Source organism: Apodemus sylvaticus, chromosome 14 (genome assembly GCF_947179515.1).
Source record: "Apodemus sylvaticus chromosome 14, mApoSyl1.1, whole genome shotgun sequence".
Classification (NCBI taxonomy): domain Eukaryota; kingdom Metazoa; phylum Chordata; class Mammalia; order Rodentia; family Muridae; genus Apodemus; species Apodemus sylvaticus.
Window position 1 is genome coordinate 90,754,738 of NC_067485.1, and position 22,779 is coordinate 90,777,516.

General features: G+C 45.6%; 1 protein-coding gene across 1 annotated transcript in view; it reads left to right on the top strand.

The window, feature by feature from the left end:
- Nid1 (nidogen 1) overlaps window positions 1–22,779 on the top strand; it is a 68,842-nt gene that overhangs the window by 12,773 nt on the left and 33,290 nt on the right. The window contains exons 2-6 of the mRNA XM_052156849.1: window positions 9,535–9,834; window positions 11,440–11,666; window positions 13,468–13,847; window positions 18,373–18,522; window positions 21,844–22,095. Coding sequence (XP_052012809.1) covers window positions 9,535–9,834; window positions 11,440–11,666; window positions 13,468–13,847; window positions 18,373–18,522; window positions 21,844–22,095 — 1,309 coding nt within the window. The remainder of the gene's footprint in view (window positions 1–9,534; window positions 9,835–11,439; window positions 11,667–13,467; window positions 13,848–18,372; window positions 18,523–21,843; window positions 22,096–22,779) is intronic.

The window sequence follows — 22,779 nt, forward strand, 5'->3', positions numbered from 1 at the left end:
GTTGAAGACCCTCTTGTAGTAACAGGCTCCCAGGAAAGGCCCTGTTGTCTGTACCCTAGTGCTGGGGAAACACACAGCTTTGTCTAGAGATTAGGGCTAGCACAGGGCCTTTCCTTTCTTCCCTGGTCTTCTAGAGGTAGAAGGATAAGGACAACAGTTCCCCCACCCCCAGATTAATTTGTTTTATGTGGATGAGCATTTTGAATGCTTGGTGCCTGTGGAGGTGAGAAGATGGCATCAGAGCCCCTGAAACTGGATTTTCAAATGGTTGTGAGCCACTATGTGGGTGCTGGGAACTGAACTCAGGTCCTTTGGAAGAGCAGGCAGTGCCTTTATCTGCTGAGCCATTTTTCCAGTGTCTATTCAAGTCTTCTTTAATGGTTATGATGTAAAGACCTTGACCCTTCAGCTTTTGAGTTTCACTCTGTGGTCCAGGTTGGAAGGCACTCACTGTGTAGCCCATGCTGGTCTCGAACTCATAGTGTTCATCTTGCCTCATCTTCCCTAGTGGGGAGTTTACAGAGGCGCACCCCTATGCCTTACTAGCAATATTCATGTCAGAAGATTATTCTCAGTAGAGATTCTCACAGAAGAGATGAGCAAGCTATCTAAAATCTCTCATTGGATACAACTGGGTTAGGTTGAAAAAACCAAACCAAACCAAAGCAAATGGTGAGTGTAACCCGGGGCTGCGCCTGTCTTTATTTGGTAATCCTTTCTTTCATTTCTAATTTAAGTCAGAGCCATTGTCTCTGGCTCCTGGGTTAATGGGAAGCACTTGCAGTCTGGAGCACTGGAGTGTTCTGCACTTCCAGTGTCTGGTCTCAGGCAAGTGAAGAGCTGAAGCACATTCCCCCTAAAGCCAGCCGTGAAGGGGATGCTCTGCCCACCTCACAACGTTTAGTGAATTGTCAGAGCAATAACTGCTTCACACAGGAACGCACGGTAGTGGAGTTTGTAGGGTAAACGCCAGGGCTTTGGCGGCCCCAATTAGTGAAACTCTGACACCTGTCTGGATAGAACAACTAGAGAGACTAACAATAGCAAAAGGCAAATAGATTTGTTCAGTGTGGCCATGTTGAGACTTAGAGGAGTGGATAAAGGCAACTAGTGACCCCAAGTTGGGCTACTGGCTGGAGCTTTAGGGTTCCACACAGACAGGGTTAGGGTAAGAAGTGTGCATAGCTAAGCAGTGTGGTCCTGGTGTAGGCTCCTGTGTCATCACCTCAACTCTGTATACTCAAAGGTGGTCCTGAAGAAGTACTTATTGCTTGGTGGTCCTGAAGAAGTACTTATTGCTTGGTGGTCCCAAAGAAGTTCTTATTGCCTGAGGGGGACAGATGAGAAGGGAGATGCTCACTTCTGCGCAGCCTCCCTTGAGCTCATGGATAATTGTCCTCATCTGAGAGTGGATGGACATTGAGATGTTCTTCTCTGGGAACTGAAGGTGGCCTCAGGGTCAGGGCGAGGGGCCTGTCCCTGTGCTTTGAGCAATGAAGGGGAATGAGATGGATCATGGAGCAGAGTCAAGCAGGTGTGAGTCAAAGGGAGGCCCAGCCATGGAGTGAGGGCAGGGTCGGTGGCTTCCTTCATTTGAACGGGTCACCGGGTTCCCTGGAAGAAGAGCTGGGGCTAGGAACCGGATGGCGAGAGAAACGTGAGGCCAAGAAAAGATTTCCTGCTCAAGGCTCAAAGTTTACTGGGGTCCTCCAAATATATAGGTGGGGGTGGGTGGAGGGGGTGGGGGGAGACCCTTCCCCCAAAGGCTGGAAACGGGTCTGCAGAACTGGTTCGCTCGCTCCGCAGGTGGTGGCATCAGGTGACTGGTGCCTCAGGAAGCTGCAGGTCCTTGGAGAACAATGGGCTAGAGCTACACCCTCGCTGGGAAGTAGAGGCTTGCATCTGAAATTCCCGCTCAAAGGCTGGGGGAGGGCACACTTCTTCTAGTTACCTGGTGCACCTAAGTGAGGACTCAGCGCTCTTGGGCAGAAGGGTCTAAGTGCCTGTGCTGCTCAGACAGTCAGGCCCCAGATTTACCTCTGAAATCAATTTCCACCTCCATTATAAATAGATTTGGCTATGTCCTATTGTTTTCCCATGCTTTTTCTTTCATGGGCCCTTCCCATTTTCCAGCTTTTTCTAGCTGGAAGCATAACAGCCCCTCCCCCATGCAACCCCTGCTTTTATGCTCAAAGTCCCTAAACTAAGCAGCTACATGAAAACAGAAAGATGTCTGGGTATGCTTCTTGCAGACGTGTGCGCCGAGCTGCGGCTTCGCCCAGCGGCTGTGTGAGCAGGGTAAGTTAAGGCCTTGTCAGCTCTCCGTTACATATGTGTGATAGCAGACTTGGAATGGATGCCCATTTTGTTAAACGTTTACAAATGTGCACAGCCATAGGGAAGGACCTCACACTCAGCGCACACTCCAGATGTCTGTTCCCTTGCCACTGTTTATTCTAGATTCTCTGAGCCTGAGTCCCCACCGTCTCCCACCCAGGGAGTCTGCTTTATTCATGTCACATTGTCTACCCCTCCCTGCCATTTGTTTCTCAAGGCCCTGGTTCTTATTTGGGTCTTCCTCCAGCATTCTCTGACACACTGTTTTGGAGAAGGCCTTTCCCTCCAGGACTGAAGGCTGCCCTAGGGGCTGCCACAAGTTGTATGTAAGCCAAGAAAGATGCATGTCAGCCTTCTTCTCTTCTGTGCATTTATGTGGAATCTGACATGACTTCCTCCCATTGACTGTCTGCAAAGATCGCACTCAGTGATTCCCATGTCTGTATGTTTCCATTAATGTTGGAAAAGAGATAGGAACTGCTCTTAAAACAGGAAGTACCCTTCCATTCCAAGTGGCTCTGATCGCCTCCTCTGCAGTTGAGTTGAAACAATTAGATCTAAGTGGTTCCAGCTGTTGCTCCTGTAGGGCGTGTGTGTGTGTGTGTGTGTGTGTGTGTGTGTGTGTGTGTGATATAATTGACATGGGTTAGTCCAGGGCAGGTGATGAAAAGCCAGGTGGTTTGGATTGTGTGAGGACAGGAGAGTTAAATCCTGCAGGAACAATATCTGCACTCTCTAGGTTAGTATCTGCATCTGTCTATGAGTTTTCAGTGAATTTGTTTTTATTCTGTAATATAAAGTCATCAAGTATCTTTCTTAAGCAATGTTTTGCTAGTTTGAGTTAAGTTGCCACTAGAATTTTCAGGGCAAGAGGGCTCCAGCAGTCCCAAAAAGCTGAGCTACCTATTCACAGTAAATGAAAGAGATTTAGTCATGCTAAAAGATAGAGAAAGGAGGTTCACTCAGCGTGGCCACACTGGAAGGAGGGACAGATAAAGGGTGCTGTGGCTAGCTACCGTCTAGGTGCTGATGTGAACTTTAGATTCCACAGAGAAAGTCTTAGAGCAGGGAGCAGGCATTCTGTAGTTTAACAGTCCCGATGTCGGTGTGAGCTTATCCATCTTGGTGTTCACTTTGTGAGGTGGTCCAAGTCCGTATAAAGGAGTCAGTCTAGCAGGAATAGATGCTCACTCCTGCTCTAGCCATGGACAGCAGCCCTACTCTGGGGCCAGGGGTGGGGTGGGGTAGGCAGGGCCCTCTCCCAAGAGGGTCTGCTACTGTGGAAATTTAGAGGAACACAAGAGGAAAGGTTTAAGATATTGACTTGGTCTCCATATCTTCAGACAGAGTACAGACAAATGAAGGCAAAAAAGGCCAGGCTTCCATTCATTTACTGTGTGATAGCTAAGTGACTCATTCAATAATAATAATATAATATCCTTATTTATTATTCTGCAATTCAGACAGACTTTCCCCAAAACATGCTTAAACTAGGGTATTTGGTGTGTGTGTGTGTTTTGCTTTAAAAATCTTTGTGTGTATGTGTACATATGTGTGTTCATTAGAATGAATGGGGTACATGCATGCTATGGTACACATGAAATCAGGACAACCTCAGTACAGGACCTCACCTCCCAGCTTGCTTGAGATAGAGCTTTTGTTCAGTGCTGTATCTGTTAGACTAGGTAGCTGCCCAGAGAGCTTCCAGAGATGTCCCCACCTTCTCCCTGTAGGAGTGCCCATGTCACACGCACTTTACTCAAGGCTCCTCTTCAGCCCTGTTTTGGGTTTATTGTGAAAGGGTCTCCTGTAGCCTAGGTTAGCCTAGAACTGTCTACGTAGCTGTGGCTGGCCTTGATCTTCTGCTCCTCCCGTTTACCCTCCTAAGTCCTGGAATTGCAGGTGTACACCAATGGCCCCTGTCTCATGTGGTGCTGGAGGTTATAGCCAGGGCTTGGTGCATGGAGGCAAACCTTCTACCACCTGAGCTGCATCTCCAGACTTCATCACAGGTATGGTGGACTCACCATCGGTGTCTCCTGCAAAATGCTTTTGTTAGGATTAGTTTCCATCTAGATTCTGGAGCAGTTCTGGAGCCACAGGACTCTGTGACTTTTGATTAACTTTAAACAATAGGCACTGCTTTTGCCAGAGCCTTCTTCTGATCATCAGCCCAGGGCAAGTGACATACCTGATTGTGGGGCTGGGTAGCTAGGAGGGAGGCCTGGCTAGGAAGGAGTGCCAAGCAGTGATGTCCACCTCTTGTTTATTTCTGCTTCTGCTGTTTGTGCTTTGGGTGCCAGGGCCCCCAGATTTATTCCAAGAAGAGTCTTTAGGTTTGGGGTATTTTTTGTTTGTTTGTTTTGGCCTTTCATTTAAGTCTTTAATCCATTCATTTCCAGTTAATTTTTTGTGGGTGCTATAAAATCAGGAGTCCATCCTTATTGCTTTAAATGGGTAAATCCAGGTTCCCTGGCACTGCTTATTGAAGAGAACGCCTGTCCCACGGTGTGTTCTTGGCAGGCTTGTGAGAGCTCAGTTGACTGTATGTTTAGTTTTACTGCTGCTTCCCCCCATTACCCCACTTCTGCTAGGCCTCCGAGTCCCCGTGTGGTCCATTCGCTCACATGTCCGTCAGCTTTGTTGGGAAGCTTCATGCTCATGGGGCTAGTCATCTCATAGTTTGTATGTCATATTTGTATGATTTCGTAGGTTCATTATACCTCATTGTAGCTCGAAAGCAAAACAAGACCCAAACAAAGACCAGGGCTGACTACTGACTGATCTTTAGTGTTGTCTCACCTACTTGCCCTGGTTTCTAAACTTTAGCCCAATCCTATTCATTTTTGTTGGCATGAAGCAGTTTCCTCTGGGGCTGTCATGGCCTTGCCTTCACTGAGCAAGGACTTAGAGAATACCTGCCACACCAAAAGACCAAGCAAAACAACCCAGGGATACTTAAGGCTATGGTAGTCACATAAGACTGCTAACATTTTCTTGTAGAAAGAATTGTTTTTTCAGTCTATTACTGCCTTATCTGAACAGAACAAATATTCTTTTTCTTTTCTTTTCTTTTCTTTTTCTTTCGCAACAATGCTTCTCTATATAGCCCTACTGGCTGTCCTAGAACTTGCTCTGTAGACCAGGTTGGTCTCAAGCTCACAGGGATCTGCCTGCCTCTGCCTCCTGAGTCCTGGGATTAAAGGCGTATACTACCACTGCCAAATTTTAGCTTAAATTTTTTTTAAAGGCTTACTTTTTAGCCTGGTATGGCAGTGCATACCTTTGACCCCAGCATTCTGGAGACAGAGGTAGGTGGATCTCTGAGTTCTCACCCATCCTAATGTACAGAGTGAGTTCTAGACCAGCAAGGGCCCTGTCTCAAAAAATTATCTTTAATTTTGTTTATGACTATGTATCTATATGTGGATTTGGGAAAACTAAGATTATTTTAGAAAAGTTCCAAACATTAAAAAATAAAATAGAGTGAACTCCCACATCTCCTTTACCCAGCCTCAACAAAAGTCAACCGTGACTAACAATGCTTCCTTTATTACCCAGATGTCTGTGGCATTCCCTTCTCCGCCCCAAACTGGGTTATTTTAAAGCAAATATTAAGCATTTTATTTCCTTGTAAATATTTTGGAATGTGTGTCAAAAAGACCCTTTAAAAAATAACAAACCAAGAAATCACAATTACATCTAAATACTGTAATCCCTCTCCTTCCCTCGGTGTCTCTCTGTCTGTCTGTCTCCCCCTTGCTGTCCACCCCCATTCCCCACCCCCAACAATGTCTCTGACTGTGTAGCCTTGGCTGTTCTGGAACTTGCTATATAGATCAGGCTGGCTTTGAACTCAAAGGGACCCACCTGCCTCTCTCCCCTGAGAGTCAACACACTTGGCTTTTTTTTTCTTTCTTCTTTTCAGTGACTGGGTCAAATCAGAATCTAGCTAAATTGTACGTTATGTATATATACACCCAGTTTATGCAGTGCTGGGAACCCTGTAAATGAGCCTCACCACGTGGGTTCCCTTGTGCTCTGAGGGACTACAGGGCTGCTTCCTTTGGTCTGTGTGAGTCAGTGGGGCTCGCTCCAGGCTGTCTGAGGCAGCCTGTACACAGCTCTTGTCCTTCGCTACTGGTGTCTTGCCCTGTACTCTGGAGGAAGTCAGGAAGCTGCAGGGGACTTTATGTGATGTATAAGCTTTGGAGCTGCAGTGATGAGTAAGACAGAGGGTCACTGACCCCTGGTTGTTGAGTGCATAGGGCAAGGGCCGGCAGAACGGGCCTTAAGGGAACAGGAGGTGGAGATGGTGTGGGAGGAGGACTGAAGTTTAAGGAGGAGCCTGTCTGAGTAGCTGCTGTTTCAGCTGCCTGCAGGACAGGATGGGCCAATCAAGGGAACCCAGGTGTCAGCACTGGGAATGCTGGGACTCTACAGGGAAGAAGAGAGGCAAAGGAACCAAACTGGCTTGTTGACTCAGTCCTGTAATCACATCATTTGGGAGGTGAAGGCAGGAGGATAGGAGTTTATATTTAGTTTCAGGCTAGCGCTCTCCAAAACAAACAAACAAACAACAAAACAACAAGTCAAGCTAAGATACTTCCCACGTGTCCCAGTTGCTCCAGGTGGGAGGATGCAGCCATGGCCAGCTGCAGGGTTCCTTGGACTGGGCGAGGAGCTTCATGCCTGACAGGGGAAACTGTTCCACCGAGCTGGCTATTCTTTGACATATTTCAAGACAAAACAAAACAAAACAAAGCACCCCAAAAACCTTAAAGGGAGAAGCCTGAAGTTAGGAATCATCAGAAGCTGGGTTATTTAGCTCCTTATAGCGTCTCTCTCTGAACTTGACTTTCTTTGTTCTCACAGATGTCTGAGTTGAAGGTCAAACTGGCTGAAGAAACAGCTTTCCCAGTAATAATACCTAAGAGAGTTATGAGTTCTGGCGTCAGATAGTCACCCAAGGTTCTTGCATGAAATTTGAATTCTAAGGCAAGCATTCCCTGTGGAAGTAGAATCATTCCCATGCCCAGATTCCAAAGAATAGATGGTACCAGGAGGGTTTTCAGGATTGTTAGATGATTTTGAATTTCTTTAGAAAATAGCCTTGTGGAAAGGAGCTGACTATATGTGGTCTCCATGGGATTGTTTCCTACCAGCAGCCGGTCGCTGCCAACATCTGGCATCTGCTTGAGAAAGAGAGCAGTTTCCCACGCTCCCCACTCACAAGGTTGGGATGTTTGTGCTGGGGGAGGTTCGATGCTGTGAATTGGGCTACAGGAGGCGTCTTGCCTGATTGCCATCTCTGCAGACTGTCAATTTATTCTGGAAGAGTCTTACTGTTGCCAAGTGAAGGAAAATATGTTACTTGAGGTAAAATTAATAGCCCATGACACTTATAAAAAGAGATGGTTTTAGGACAGGGGAATGTAGCTCAGTGGGTCTAGGACTCGCCTGGCATGCGCAAGGTCCTGGGTCCCTTCATAATATAAACCAGAAGTGATAAACCAGTAATCACAGCGCTGTGGGTTAAAGACAGGATGGTCAGAAGTTCACGGTCAGGAGGCTGGAAGTACATCTAGCTTGGTGGTTCAGCGCCTGAGTGTGAAGCCCTGAAGTCAGCTCCCTGGACTCCAATAAATAAATAATTAAATAAACACGTTTATTGATTAATTAAAAATAAATAATGCTTTTGTTAAGTTTCAAAGTTCTAGGGTTTTTTGTTTGTTTGTTTGTTTGTTTTTTGGTGTTTCTTTTGGTTGCTTGTTTTTGTTTTTTGTTTTTTCCTAGGTTGGAATCAGCTTATTATCAGGTTCTGGAGTATGAAAGACCTGTCTCCAGATAAATATATAAAGTGGAAAGCAACCTGACCTCTGGCTTCTACATGCCTTCTTAAACACACGACAGTGACAATACTTTATAAGAACTAGAAAAGATTCTGAGAACTCTATACAAGTCATAATTAAGTTGGCCTTGTTATGTAGCAAAGAATGACCCTGCATTCCTCCTGCGCCCACCTTTCCTGTGCCACACATACTGTCACATCCAGTTTACACATTGCTGGGGCAATGGAACCCCAAGGGCTGGGGGGTGGGCAAGAAGGCTCCTACTGGCAGGTATGTCCGCTGTCCTGAGATGGCTGACCTTGGAGTCAAGATCTTTAGGCCAGAATTCCAGTGATGTTATGTATATAAGGTGACTTTGGACAATTTAATTGCTTTACTTAATTTTCCTACTAGAAAACCATGGGCATCAGTGACACTTAGCCTTCAGGTGTTTTCCCAAGGGTTAGATTCTGCCTACTAAGTGGTGAACTGTGAATGTTGTTAGCTGGTATTCTATGCACTAAGCTAGTCATAGTAGTTAGCGATGCTGTGCAGACTTACCTCCTAACACATTCATTTAATCATCTGTGTTATCCTTTCCTTTCTTTGGACTGTGGGTTCCTTTAAGGTGGGGCTGTATCCAGTGCCTCTCTGGTACCTGCAGTGGTAGAACACAGACCCAGTGTGGAAGGCCTTGGGGGCTTCCTGCCCTTGTTGAGTTAATTAGTCATTTGCTCTGTTGCTCTCATCATTGTAAGGAGGACACAGAGGGGAAACTTGAGATATTTGAGACTGTGACCAAAGGCACCCTGCATTATGTCCTAAGATTCCTGCCCACCATATCCTCCTTAACCAGCTTCTCATGTCAGAAAGGCAAATGTCGGTGTGGCCAGTCAGACTCATCTCTTTCTCCAGTTCTGTTTAGTGTTCCATGGGCAGCTGCAACAGTATCCGATGAGGGAGTGATCACTTCCTGTGTTACGTTTGTGTCTTTGCGTCTGCTGTGACCACCATAACTTGATAGCAACAACTAAGTGGAGGCAACCCTTATTTTGTCTCACGGTTCTGGTGGGCTTTTATCCCATCATGTGGAGCATCGCGCAGCTGCACAGTCTGTGTGATGAGAACCTGTGGCAGAGGCTGTTCACATGATGGTTGGTTAGACAGAGAGCAAGGCGGGAGCTAGGAGCAAAGGTCTTGATGATCTCCTTCCTTCAGCCAGGCTCCAGTGACTCGTGGTCCCAAAGCCTCTCAAAAGAGTACCACCAGCTGGAAAACTTGTAGGGACTGTTTTAAAATCAAACCCTAACATTCCCGTAAGGAGTTCATCTTTCCATTCTCTCTAACCACACTTGGTTCCTTACAGGTCACCACAAATGGTATCATCGCCATGAGTGAGCCCCCAGCCACAGAATCCCATCCTGGAACCTTCCCACCCAGCTTTGGCTCAGTAGCGCCTTTCCATGCTGACTTGGACACAACAGATGGCCTGGGGAATGTGTATTATCGAGAAGACTTATCCCCCTTCATTATTCAGATGGCAGCAGAGTATGTCAGGAGAGGCTTCCCGGAGGTCTCTTTCCAGCCCACTAGTGTGGTGGTCGTCACTTGGGAATCCGTGGCCCCCTATGGAGGGCCCAGTGGAAGCCCTGCTGAGGAAGGCAAGGTGAGTGCACCCCACATGGAGGTGCAGATAGCTGGTTTGGTGTGTTGAGTGTAGTCTTGGGGCTTCTGGTTTGCACTTGTTCCAGTGGACAACATGCCCGTGCTGTTGCTCAAGGCAGGAAGTCTAGAGGAAAGTCCGATAAATTTGCTTGTTGCATGTAGGTCAGCAACCTCCAGATGCTTATCTATAGGACTGCCTAAATCATTTCTGTGACTATCTGATATTGAGAAGGCCAGTTAATTGAGGAGATTGCTCCAAGGCAAACACATGCCTGGGAGATAGTACCTGAGCTCCTTCTTCAATTGAGAAAGAGTGGGAAGATAGCTTCTAATTTTAGAGAAGTTATTAATAAGAAATGATAGATATCAAAGTTCTGATCAATGTGCTCCTCCTGATTGAAGAAAAGTCCTTTAGTAAAGAAACTGCCTTAAGAATATTTAATGGAATGATCCCCAAACTTTTGGCCTTATCTCCTCTTATCACTGTCCCCCATGGGACACATAGCATTCCACAGAACACATTTTGGAGATGTCTGTGGTAGGTCTGCATATCTCACATGCTTTGCAAAATTGGAAGATTGCCTGACCCAAGAATACTGAGCTCTTGCCCTGCCTCTTGGGACTAACCTGATAAAAGCCCTTTCCTGCAGTTGTATTAATCTCTTATATTTGCCTTGAGCATACCTTTCCCTTTGTTCTGGTATGCTTTTAGCCCACAACATCTTGCACTCACTGTTTGTTCTTGACATGACTTCCTCCTGTGAAGCCTTGACCATCAAGGGCTTCTCCTACCGGAACCCTTCACAACACAGAATATTTCCTTATTTGACCTACAGGGAGTATGCTGCGTGCAGCTCTGGTACAGCCTCTGTCCTCAGGCTAGGCCACGTTTTGTCCATATATCCACCTCTCCATGTAGACTGCACATTCTCAATTGCAGGAGAGTGGAGTGGACACTCTGGCTTTCCACTGTCCTTTCTACAAGGAGCCCAGTGAACAGCATGCCTTGAGAGTGTATTAGTTTGGGTTCTCTAGAGTCACAGAACATATGGATAGTCTTTATATAGTTAGGGAATTTGTCCATGACTTACAGTCTATAGTCCAACTCCCCAACAATGGTCAGCAGCAGCTGTGGATGGAAGTCCAAGGATCTAGAAGTTGCTCAGTCCCACGAGGCAAGCAAGCAAGGAAGAGTGAGAGAGAGTAAATCTTCCTTCTTCCAATGTCTTTATATATCTCCAGCAGAGGGTGTAGCCCAGATTAAAGGCTGTAGGTCTCCAACAGAGGGTGTGGCCCAGATTATTGAGGTGTGGGTCTCCAGCAGAGGGTGTTGCCTAAATTAAAAGTGTGTGCATCCATGCCTTTAATCCCAAATGATCTTGAACTCGGAGATCTCCTTGTCTTAGCCACCATGCTTCAAGATCTCCATACCAAGATCCAGGTCAGAAACTTATATATCTCTGAGCCTCCATATTAGGATAATAGGTGAGCCTTCCAATTTTAGACTGTAGTTCATTCCAGATATAGTCAAGTTGACAACCAGGAATAGCCACTACAGAGAGTGTGACTGTGTTGCTAGAAACTGACTTTGATCTCATCTTCACAGAGAAACACATTCCAGGCTGTTCTGGCCTCCTCAAATTCCAGCTCCTACGCCATTTTCCTTTATCCTGAAGATGGTCTACAGTTCTTTACAACATTCTCGAAGAAGGATGAAAACCAAGTACCTGCCGTGGTTGGCTTCAGCAAAGGGCTCGTAGGGTTTCTATGGAAGAGCGACGGAGCCTATAACATATTTGCCAATGACAGAGAATCAGTTGAAAATTTGGCCAAGTATGCATATTCCTTATTTGTTTTTCCTCATTATATTCCTCTTAATAATATTACCGTATATTGTTTTACCAAACAAAATGTAATAAGTATTAAATTACCTAAGAATGTTCTTATAGATTTAAATTTTATAGAGAGATATTTAAATGCTGAAATAGTATTTTTTTCCTAATGAATCTTAGGGAATATATTTAGCATGAAGAGGTCTTTTTCTTATTTTCATCTTTATGTGTATGAGCATTTTGCATCACATGCGTGAAGTGCCTGTGGAGACCGGAAAAGTATTGGATCTCCTGGGTCTGAAGTTACAGACAGTTCTGAGCCACCACATGGAAGCTGGGAATTGAACCCAGAACCTCTGGAGGAGTTACCAATGCTCTTCATTTCTGAGCCCTCTCTCGATCGAGCCCCAATAGTTGCTCATTTAGAGTGCACCCTCCTGCAAAACTGTCCCTACTATGTCCCCTAAGTTTGAAGTCAGAAATGATGGGAATTTAAGCCTGTCTGCTGCCAGGAACCTAAACGAAAAGTGGTTGTCCTCCGCACTGCTGCAGAACTCTTCCTTACTGCACTCAGTGACACCTCATTGTAGTGCAGTGTGGAGAAGCAGGGGTAACAGGATATTATACAGAAGAGACGGATAGCCAAGATTATTCTCTTTTGTTTTGTTTTGTTTACGTATTTTGAGACAGGACCTCATATGGCCTAGGCTGTCCCCAAACTTCCTACATAGGGAAGGATGGTTGACCTTGAACCCCAGATCCTTCATCTCCCCCCTCTTCCAAGATGCTAGAGTTGCAGGTGTGAGACACCTGGCTCCCAGACTGGCTTTTCAGAGTTAAAATCTTACATCTCCCAAAATTCTTTGGCCTAAGTCCTTCCCTGCGCCCCCCCACCCCCCATTTTGTCTTCTTAGGTCTAGACTAATATTCTCCTGTCCTTTGCCAAGTACTGCTGATAAATGCAGAACAACTGACGTTATGCAATAGGAGAAGCCCTGAGACGCAGTACTTGCCCTGTGCTGTGATATAAATATGTCTGCCATGGTCATGACTTAGAAAACCAGAAAGACAAGTATAGCAAATGAGTATCTTTTGAAAAGTTTAGGTACTTCTCAAGTTTTAAAATATATAGCTCAGTGTATGTGTATGTATATACAGTACATATACACATATATGTACAAAACAGAATCAACAAAACAAAACAAACAAACAAAAAGCCAAGGTGGCCAGGTGAGGTGGTGCATGCCTTTAATCCCAGCACTAGGGAGGCAGAGGCAGACATATTTCTGTGAGTTTGAGACAAGCCTGGCCTACAAACCGAGTTTCAGGACAGCTAGGACTGGTACACGGAGAAATCCTGTCTCAAAAAACAAAAACAAAACCAACTAACCAAACAAACAAAAACTCCAAACCAAAAAACTAAGTAGGTTTTACTCCATTTGGTGAAAAGACAATTGTGGTGAAATGACTCTCTGGTCCCTCATGAGGCCGGGGCACATAAGCTGTGAATTAACCAAGCTGGTGGCATTGAGAGTCCTTGGTGTCCTGGGCCAGCCCTAGAGGGTAAGCTCTTCATGGCATTGTGTCTATTTAGACTCAGTCTCACTGAATAGTCCATGCCCGTATGAACTCTGGGATGACCGCCTGTGGCACTGTGCTACCCTCCTGGACACTAGCCAAGGTAGACGACGCATGCCACATCTTTCAGATGGACATAGGCTATTGAGCTCCTCCTGCCTCCTTGGTCAATATGGGCTCTTGTGGGCTGTGGCCTATTCTCAAGATGTCTTCTTTGCCTCTAGGAGCAGCAATGCTGGGCACCAGGGCGTGTGGGTGTTTGAGATTGGAAGTCCTGCTACTGCCAAAGGGGTGGTACCTGCAGATGTGAACCTGGACCTGGATGATGATGGAGCAGACTATGAGGATGAAGATTATGACCTAGTAACCTCTCATCTTGGCCTAGAGGATGTGGCCACCCAACCCTTTCCCTCCCATAGTCCAAGACAGGGATACCCTGACCCACACAATGTGCCTAGGATCCTCTCTCCTAGTTATGAGGCTACAGAGAGACCCCATGGAATCCCCACTGAAAGGACAAGATCTTTCCAGCTACCAGTGGAGAGGTTCCCCCAGCACCACCCCCAGGTCATTGATGTGGATGAAGTAGAGGAAACAGGAGTTGGTAAGACATCTAATTTACAAGTTGGAGCATTTATTTGCTTGCTTGGTTTCTAGACAGGAGTTGGCTACTGGCGCGTGGGTCATGTGCCCCATGAGGTGACTTTATGGGGGGGCAGATAATCTGAGGGGGCAAGGACTGAATGCTTTCACTGGAGCGCGATGGGTGCATAGGCCCCATGGCTTCTGAGTGACACAGAGATCTTTTAGGATTAGAGATTTGGTTCTGGACACAGTGGGAGTATGCCTCATTTCATGATTTCTCATAACATTCTGTTTTAAAGAGAGACAGGGCAGGGAGAGATGGCTTGGCAGGTGAAGGTACTGATAACCTAAGTTTGATCTTTTTTCTTTTTTTTATTCGATGTATTCTTTATTTACATTTCAAATGATTTCCCCTTTTCTGGATCCCCACTCCCCGCAAGTCCCATAAGCCCTCTTCCCTCCCCCTGTTCCTCCATCTACTCCTTCCCGCTTCCCTGTTCTGGAGTTCCCCTATACTGTTGCACTGAGTCTTTCCAGAGCCAGGGGCCACTCCTCCGTTCTTTTTTGGACCTCATTTAATGTGTGGATTATGTCTTGGGTATTCCAAGTTTCTAGGTTAATATCTACTTATCAGTGAGTGCATACCATGATTGATCTTTTGAGACTGGGTTACCTCACTTAGTATGATGTTCTCCAGCTCTATCCATTTGTCTAAGAATTTCATGAATTCAATGTTTCTAATGGCTGAATAGTACTCCATTGTGTAGATATACCACATTTTTTGTATCCATTCCTCCGCTGAGGGACACCTGGGTTCTTTCCAGCTTCTGGCTACTACAAATAGGGCTGCTATGAACATAGTGGAGCATGAAGTTTGATCTTCTGAAGCCCACATAGTAGAAGGAGAGATATGACTCTCCCAAACTGTCCTCTAACACAGACAGATGGATGGATGGATGGATGGATGGATGGACAGATGAACAGACAGATGTATTTTTTTTTGTTTTTTTTTTTTAAAGACAAGGTCTTATTTATGTGGCTTTGGATAGTCTGGGATTTAACATAGACTTGACTGGTTTTGAACTCATGGAGATCCTGCTGCCTCTGCTTCCCGTGCACTACCGTAATATGGCTAATACTTCTTTTTTTTTTAAATATCATTGTTGGCTGGACTCCTAAGTAATCCCAGCACTTGGGAGGCAGAGGCAGGTAGATCTCTGTGAATTGAAGACAGCCTGGTCTGCAGAGTGAGTTCCAGGACAGCCAGGGCTATGCAGAGAAACCCTGTCTCCAAACCCCAAACCAAAACCAAAAAGATCATTGTTGAGTACTGTTAGCTCAACACTGAAAAGGCAGAAGCAGGAGAATCGAAGTTTCTAGCCTAGGATACAGTAAGATCCCGTCTCAAAAACCAAAAGAGAAGGAAGGGAAGTCCTTAGAAGATTTTGGAACTCAAGTGTTTTCTTTGTGACTTCTGAGATGTGTTCACCCACCTGAAAAAACATTCTAGAAGCTCCTTTGGCTCCTTATTCTGCTTTTCTTTCACATTTTTTCTTCTTGGTTTTAAAATTCAAGCAAATGATTATCTTTCCTCCTGTCACAGTTGCAGTTGCTTTCTAAAGAACCCTTTCTTTCTCCCCCTCTCCCTCTCCGTCTCTCTTACCCCCCCCATGTGTGTGTGAGTGCACATGCACACACACACACACATCACACACATATCACACCCCTCTTAAAATGTAGTTTTATACAATGTGGTATCTCCTCCTCCTTCTGGGTTTTGGTTTTTCCAGCGTAGCCCTGACTTCAAACTCAGATCTGCCTGCCTCTGTTTTCTGAATGCTGGGATTAAAGGTGCGAGTCGCTGTGCATGTACTGTACAGTATTATATATTCTAATCAACCATATTGTATCAAGTGTTTCCTACATTTTAAGGAAAATTACTTGGGCATTCTTTTAAGTATTATAAGAAGTTCTCAAAATGTGTCTTTATTTTTCTTGAGACACACACATGCAAACGCACACACACATACCTACACACAGACACAATGGTTAGTTTTAATGGTCAACTTGATACAACATAGAATCACATGGAAAGAGTGTCAGAGAAGGATGTCTGTATCAGGTTGGCCCGTGGCCTTGCCTGTGGTTGCCTAATTGTCTTGATGGATGTAGGAAGACCCAGACTCCAGTGAGCTGCATCCGTCCGTTGTTTGGGGTGCTGGATTGTCTGAGAAGAGAAGGCTAGCCTAGCAGGAGGCACGCGTGCATTTATTCCTTTCTGCCCTTGATTGTGTCTGTGACACAATTGGCGTCTTTAAGTTTCTGACTTGTACAATAGAGTTATAAGCCAGATAAACCCTCTTCTCCCCTAAGTTGCTTTTTGCCAGGGTTTTGTTTTGGTTTTGGAGACACGTTTCTCTGTGTAACTGTGATTGTCTTGGATCTCACTCTAGTCCAAGCTGGCCTTGAACTCACAGAGATCTGCTGCCTCTGCCTCTTGAGTGTTAGGATTAAAGGTGTGTAAATACTGCTCAGCATTTTTTCAGAAAAATTTAAATAGTGGAAACAGGAAGAAAAATAGGACACCAATTGAGAAATCATTAAAAAGGATTTATTTATTTTTATTTTCTGTGTACATGTGTACGTGTAAGTATGTACATGCCTGGTGCCTATCCAGAAGAAGTCATCAGATGCCCTGGAACTGAAATTACAGATGGTCCTGAGTTGCCATGAAGGTGTTAGGAATCGAACCTGGGTCCTCAAAGAGCAGCAAGTGCTTTTAAACATTGAGTCATCTCTCCAGCTCCCATCGAGACTCTAAATGGGACCGTTAGAGCCTTTAAATGTATTTCATAGGACTCTTTGCTCTTTCTACTAAGAAGTTATTATGAAACTTCTTAGAAAAATTTAGTCCATTCCTCCTACTAAGTCGTCTTTACTGGTGTCTATTTCTCCTTTCTTGTTCTGATGGACCTCATGGCTGTAGGCATTACTGTCTGTCCATATTGAGTACCCAAAGTGGGCAAGATGGGGAATTGTGCTCACTACTGAGGCACAGAAGTGACCAGGATGCCATTTGGTGGAATGATGATTTCATGGATTCCAGCTTTATGCCTCATAACACTGCTTTCTGGATCTAGGGGAGAGAAGGGACCCTGACTTCTCTGCCATCAGCATTTGGTTCTGTTATTGTCTATGTTTGCTTTCAGATGTTAAATTTTGAGCCTCGTTTTTTTCTTCTACCCTTCCTAAATATCTGAAGTGATAATTTATGAAACTGTCACATTTGTTTACTCCCAACAACAAATGGTGGTGATAGTCGCAGAAGCCCAGATTTCAACTCAAAATGTATTGGTGACAGATGGCTTTTTTTTTTTTGTCCCTTTTCCAAGTTATTTCACTGTGTTTATTAGAAACATCAGCTTTCTGAGGCCCACAGTAACATTCTGGTGTTGTTTAGATAGTTTAAATAGTTCAGATACACAGAACCCAGCAGACCCATTAACGGGGACTGCTGGCTCAGTCTTATGTAATCACACAACCTTGGGTTTACTCAGGTGCCTTTCGGTTCAGTCACGACTCATCTTTGTACACACTGGAAGTTCCAAGTACTGCAGCCAATAGAATCTACCTGAGGATACATTTTATCTTGATGTTCACTCATAAAGTCAATTATAAACAGGATTATTGTTGTTTCTAGAAGTTCACTCCTCTTGGGATTTTGAACTTCGTTCCAAAGGAATTTGCTCTAGCTAGATTATTAAATTTAATGGGCAGGTTTGCAAGTCTAATGAAACAAACTTGGGTGGTGGAAATTTAAGGGAGAGAGGGATTCTTTTTGAGTCTTGGGTCAAAGGATCTCAGCAGAGACATAATTGAAGGATTTTTTCTGATTGGTTGTTTTTTAAATTTTACGTTGGAGATTATAAAATAATTATATCATTTCCCCATTTCCTTTCTCTCCCCAAACCCTCTATATAACCCCCCCACCTTACTCTCTTTCAAATTCATGGCCTCTTAAATGAATTGTTGTTGTTGTGTATTTCTATAATGATCAGCTTTTGAGTATATAGGAATGTAATATATATTATGTCTCTCTCTATATATATATACACTTAAAAACTATGGGGGCTGGAGAGATGGCTCAGTGATTAAGAACACTGGTTGCTTTACCAGAGGTCTTGAGTTTGATTCCCGGCTCACAGCCACTCATAATGATATCTGATGCCCTCTTCTGGTATGCAGGTGTACTTGTAGATATACATTAAATAAATGAAACTTAAAAAAAAAACTGGCAATTTTAAAGCATGATTTCTCAGCTTCTTTTAGACTTCTTTACTTCAGTGATATGAGTTCTAGAGCCTTATCTTTGTCCAAATGGCCACACTTATTCCATGGGCTTTAGCTGCTGTGGTTGGCTTGGCCCCTTGAAGGTCTTAGGTAGATGTTCAAGTGTCCTTGAACTCAAGGGCACCTGTAGAAAATGTCTCTCAGCTGAGAACCTGCAAAGCTTTGACAGATATGCTTCTATTTTCTCCAAACAGTATTCAGCTACAACACAGGTTCCCAGCAGACGTGTGCCAACAATAGACACCAGTGCTCCGTGCATGCGGAGTGCAGAGACTATGCTACTGGCTTCTGCTGCAGGTGTGTGGCCAACTACACGGGCAATGGCAGACAGTGCGTGGCAGAAGGTAATATACTATTCCTGTGCATTTTCAGCTTCACAGAGAAGGAAAAGAGTCTTGGGGCTTGGGACTTGTTTATCGATGTGTCCTTTGCCCTCATCTCTGGGTTGTGCAGTTTTTAATGACATCATCTCTGTAACATTCTCTGATGGGCATTTCTCCCAGGATGTCCTCCCCCCCCCCCCCATTTTCCTTCACTCATAGCTTTGTTTCTGCAGTCCTCTCTGTTTATTACTTGCTTTGGAGACACCATCTTGCTATGTAGCCTGGGATGACCTCAAACTTGAGATTCTCCATCTGAAGAGTGATGGGGCTGAAGTGTGCACTCCACACTTGGCTGGATTCTCTACCTCTGAGTGCATTGCTCGTGGGTCTCTCTCTCCTTTCTCTTCTTCCCGCCCTCCTTCCTTTTCCCTCCCACAGCTCTGTCCCTCCCTGTCTGGCTTAGACCAGGGTATGAAGTGGGCTCAATTTTTCCATTGCCTCCACCTTCTTTCCTTATGTCCCTGAGACCACGTCTTGCCTGGGGTGAAGCTGACAGGGTGTGGCCTTCAGTTCTAGCTTATCAGACTTAATGCAAATACAGCTCCGCAGTGGATCCAGGATAGCTGAGCTTGGCTTTGACCTCTGTCTCCCAGAGGACTGGCTAGTGGCTACGCCCACACAGTCAGAGGAGTCTTCTGTGTAAGTCTAAGGGTCTTTGTCACAGTCATTGGAGACCTTTGGGGTTATAAATTAAAATGAAACAAAGTGACAGAACCTTGTATTTGGCCTTTGTCCCTTCAGATGCCACCAAGTTGCCTCATTTGTCACTAGCTACCTTCACGTGGGGACTTCAGTTGTTTTGTAAAGTCTGACTAATTAAAACCTAGTTGGAGAAATATGTTCTGTTTTCCAGATTCCTTACCCTTGTTATCCTGAAATCAGTTATTTTAATTTCACACACACACACACACACACACACACACACACACACACACACACACACACATTTCCTTCTGGGTCATAATTAAGGAAAGTAGGATTTGTTTTATTTTCATCCCTCCTCAGCAATGAACCTACATGCAGTTTAGATGTCATATTAATTTGGGAGCATGTTTTTAATTTTAAACTATTTTTATTTCCTTCCAGATCTTGTCACCACAGGGGTGGGGTGCTTTTGAGTATTTGTGCTAGGCTTGGCTTTTACACCTTTGACCCTAGGAAAAGCTTCTAAAATCCACATGGAAGTGTGTTCCCTCCCTCCTCCCTCCCTCCTTCCCTGCTTCCCCTCCCCTCTCCCCTCCCCCTCCCTCTCTCTCCTCCCTCCCCCTCCCTCTCTCCCTTCCTTCCCCCTCCCTCTCTCCCCTTCCTTCCCCCTCCCTCTCTCCCCTTCCCCCTCCCTCCCTCTCTCCCCTTCCTTCCCCCTCCCTCTCTCTTCCTTCCCCCTCCTTCCTCCTTCCCCCTCCCTCTCTCTTCCTTCCCCCTCCTTCCTCCTTCCCCCTCCCTCTCTCCTCTTCCTTCCCCCTCCCTCCTCCTTCCCCCTCCCTCTCTCCCTTCCCTCCCCCTCCCTCTCTCCCCTTCCTTCCCCCTCCCTCTCTCTTCCTTCCCCCTCCTTCCTCCTTCCCCCTCCCTCTCTCTTCTTCCTTCCTCCCCCTCCTCCTTCCCCCTCCCTCTCTCCCCTTCCCTCCCCCTCCCTCTCTCCCCTTCCTTCCCCCTCCCTCCTCCTTCCCCCTCCCTCTCTCCTCTTTCTTCCCCCCTCCCTCTTCCCCCCTCCCACCATCAGCACCTCTGGGTGCTGGGTACTGTGTCCAGCACCCTGTGTTTCCCGGGCAAGCACTCTGCCACCTAGGCCATTTCCTTGGCCCAACAGCATATTCTCCCAGGGCTACTTTGTTAGCACTTCTCACTCCCATATCAGAGCTAAAAATGCTGAGCAAAGTGGTGTTGAGCTCAGGTATGACAAACTCTTCAGCGACACATTGTGACATTTTGTGCACACCCTGTAATTGCTTTGTAAATATTTGTTGGATTTTTGCTACTTAAATTTGTTTTGTTACAGGCATGCATTTTTATGCTGGTACCTCATGCCTATAATCCTAACATTCAGGAGACTGGGGCAGGGGGATTGCTGTAAGTTTGAGGCCAGCCTGGGCTATAGGCTGAATTCCAGGCCAGCTAGGGCTATTGAATGAGAGAGACCCTGACTCAAAAAACCAGGGGGAGAAAAGCTAGCTTAGTGTCTGATGGAAGCACTTATTTGACTTTCTTAACTTGGCTTCTTTGTTGTTTCTCTAATGTTCTTGGAATGCATTTTTTGCCATTAGCATGAAAGTGGTCACAGGATCCCCAGTGTAGTGACACAGTGGACACAGAGTTACTTCACGTCAGCTATGTCCTGATTGGTGGGTGACCCACTCAGCAGCTCTCCTCAGAGGATAGTGTTTACCAGGAACATAGCCATGTGCTTGGGAGGAGGGAAGAGCCCATATTTCTGATCAGTCACAACCTAGAAAACTAAATAAGATATATCATGTGTGGCTGATAGTGGGCCAGGGTGGAGTTCAGTGGCAAAGCCCTTACTCAAGCTCCTATGCCAAAAGAAAAAAGGAAAAAACGCCAAAGAATTTAATTCTGTATCAGACTTCAGCAATGTAAGGTGACCTTTATTTGACCTTTTGCTTTACATCTTCCTTCAGTATTTTTCTTATTTTGTAGTATAATGTGTGTGTGTGTGTATGTGTGTATGTGTGTGTGTGTGTGTGTGTGCACATGTGGAGGCCAGAGGTCACCATCAGGTATTTCCCTCTCCTGCTCTCCACTTACTCTTTTGAGACAGAGTCTCTCACTGAACCTTAGGCTCTCCAGCTGGTCTAGCTGGTCAGCCAGGCCCAAGGGTCCTCTTGTCTTTCCTGTCTGTTTTAGTGCTGAGGTTACAAGTGTAACTGCCACACCAGGCTCTTTATATGCTAGTGTCTGAACCTAGGTCCTTATGGTTATGTAGTGCTGGGACTCTTAACGCCTGTGATGCACAATTATGGGAAGTTTTTATTCTGTCCATTATCAGTCATGTGGGAGAAAGGAGAGGTATTAGGATCCCTGAGGCCCCTGGTGCACAGTGCTGGGTACCTAGCTTTCTGCCCAGTAGTAGCCATGTGCAACAGAGGCGGGAGGAGCATTGGAATAATGGGGGCTTATGGCACACAATCACAGGTACAAGTATTTTTATTTCCCCCAAAACCATTTCCCACAGCAATGCCATCTCTTTGCTTTCCTAATGAATAGACACATTCCTCTCTTGGAGGTAGGGAAAACCATCTTCACCGTCTCCCTTTGCATCTGGCCCAGGTTCTCCACAGAGGGTCAACGGCAAGGTGAAGGGAAGGATCTTTGTGGGGAACAGCCAGGTCCCCGTGGTGTTTGAGAACACTGACCTACACTCCTACGTGGTGATGAACCATGGACGCTCTTACACAGCCATCAGCACCATCCCTGAAACCGTCGGGTATTCCCTGCTTCCCCTGGCGCCCATTGGCGGCATCATTGGATGGATGTTTGCAGTGGAGCAGGATGGATTCAAGAATGGGTTCAGCATCACTGGTAATTGAAACCCCCAATTAAAGCGAGTGGGCTACACAGGGAGGTCTGAGGATGAGTGGGTTTGCAACTGTCTGCAGACACCTGGAAGCATTTCACTTGTGGATGGTCCCTCAGAAAGTTCCCCTCAGGAAGTTCTTCAGAAATAAGGACAAGGAAAAATTCATGTATAGAATATTCATTAAGGGAGACAATATAGAATTATGTTTTGATGGAGCAACGGTTTCTTGATGGGGATTTAGAAGTCCCCATATGTGGTGCTGAGGAGACAACGTAGCCATTGGAGTGCTTGCCTTGCAAGCATAATCACCTGTATCCATTTCCTGGAACCCACATAAAGGGCCAGGGATGATAGCATGTTCTGATTATACCATCCTTAGGGACTCAGAGACGGGATCCCAATGGCTGGCTGGCTCGATGGCCAAGCCATCCCAATGGCTCGTTGACCTCCAGGACCCAGTGAGAGTCTCTGCCTCAAAAAACAATGTAGATAACTTTTGAGGAAAAACATCCAAGGCTGACCTCTGGCTGCCACACACACCTACACATATAGATATACCCCCACACCCACAAACATGCACACATCCTATCACATACCAGTACACCTGTGTACAAAAGTGTACAATGCACACACACACAACCATGCACACAAACCTGAACACACAGATACACCCTCACACATACAAA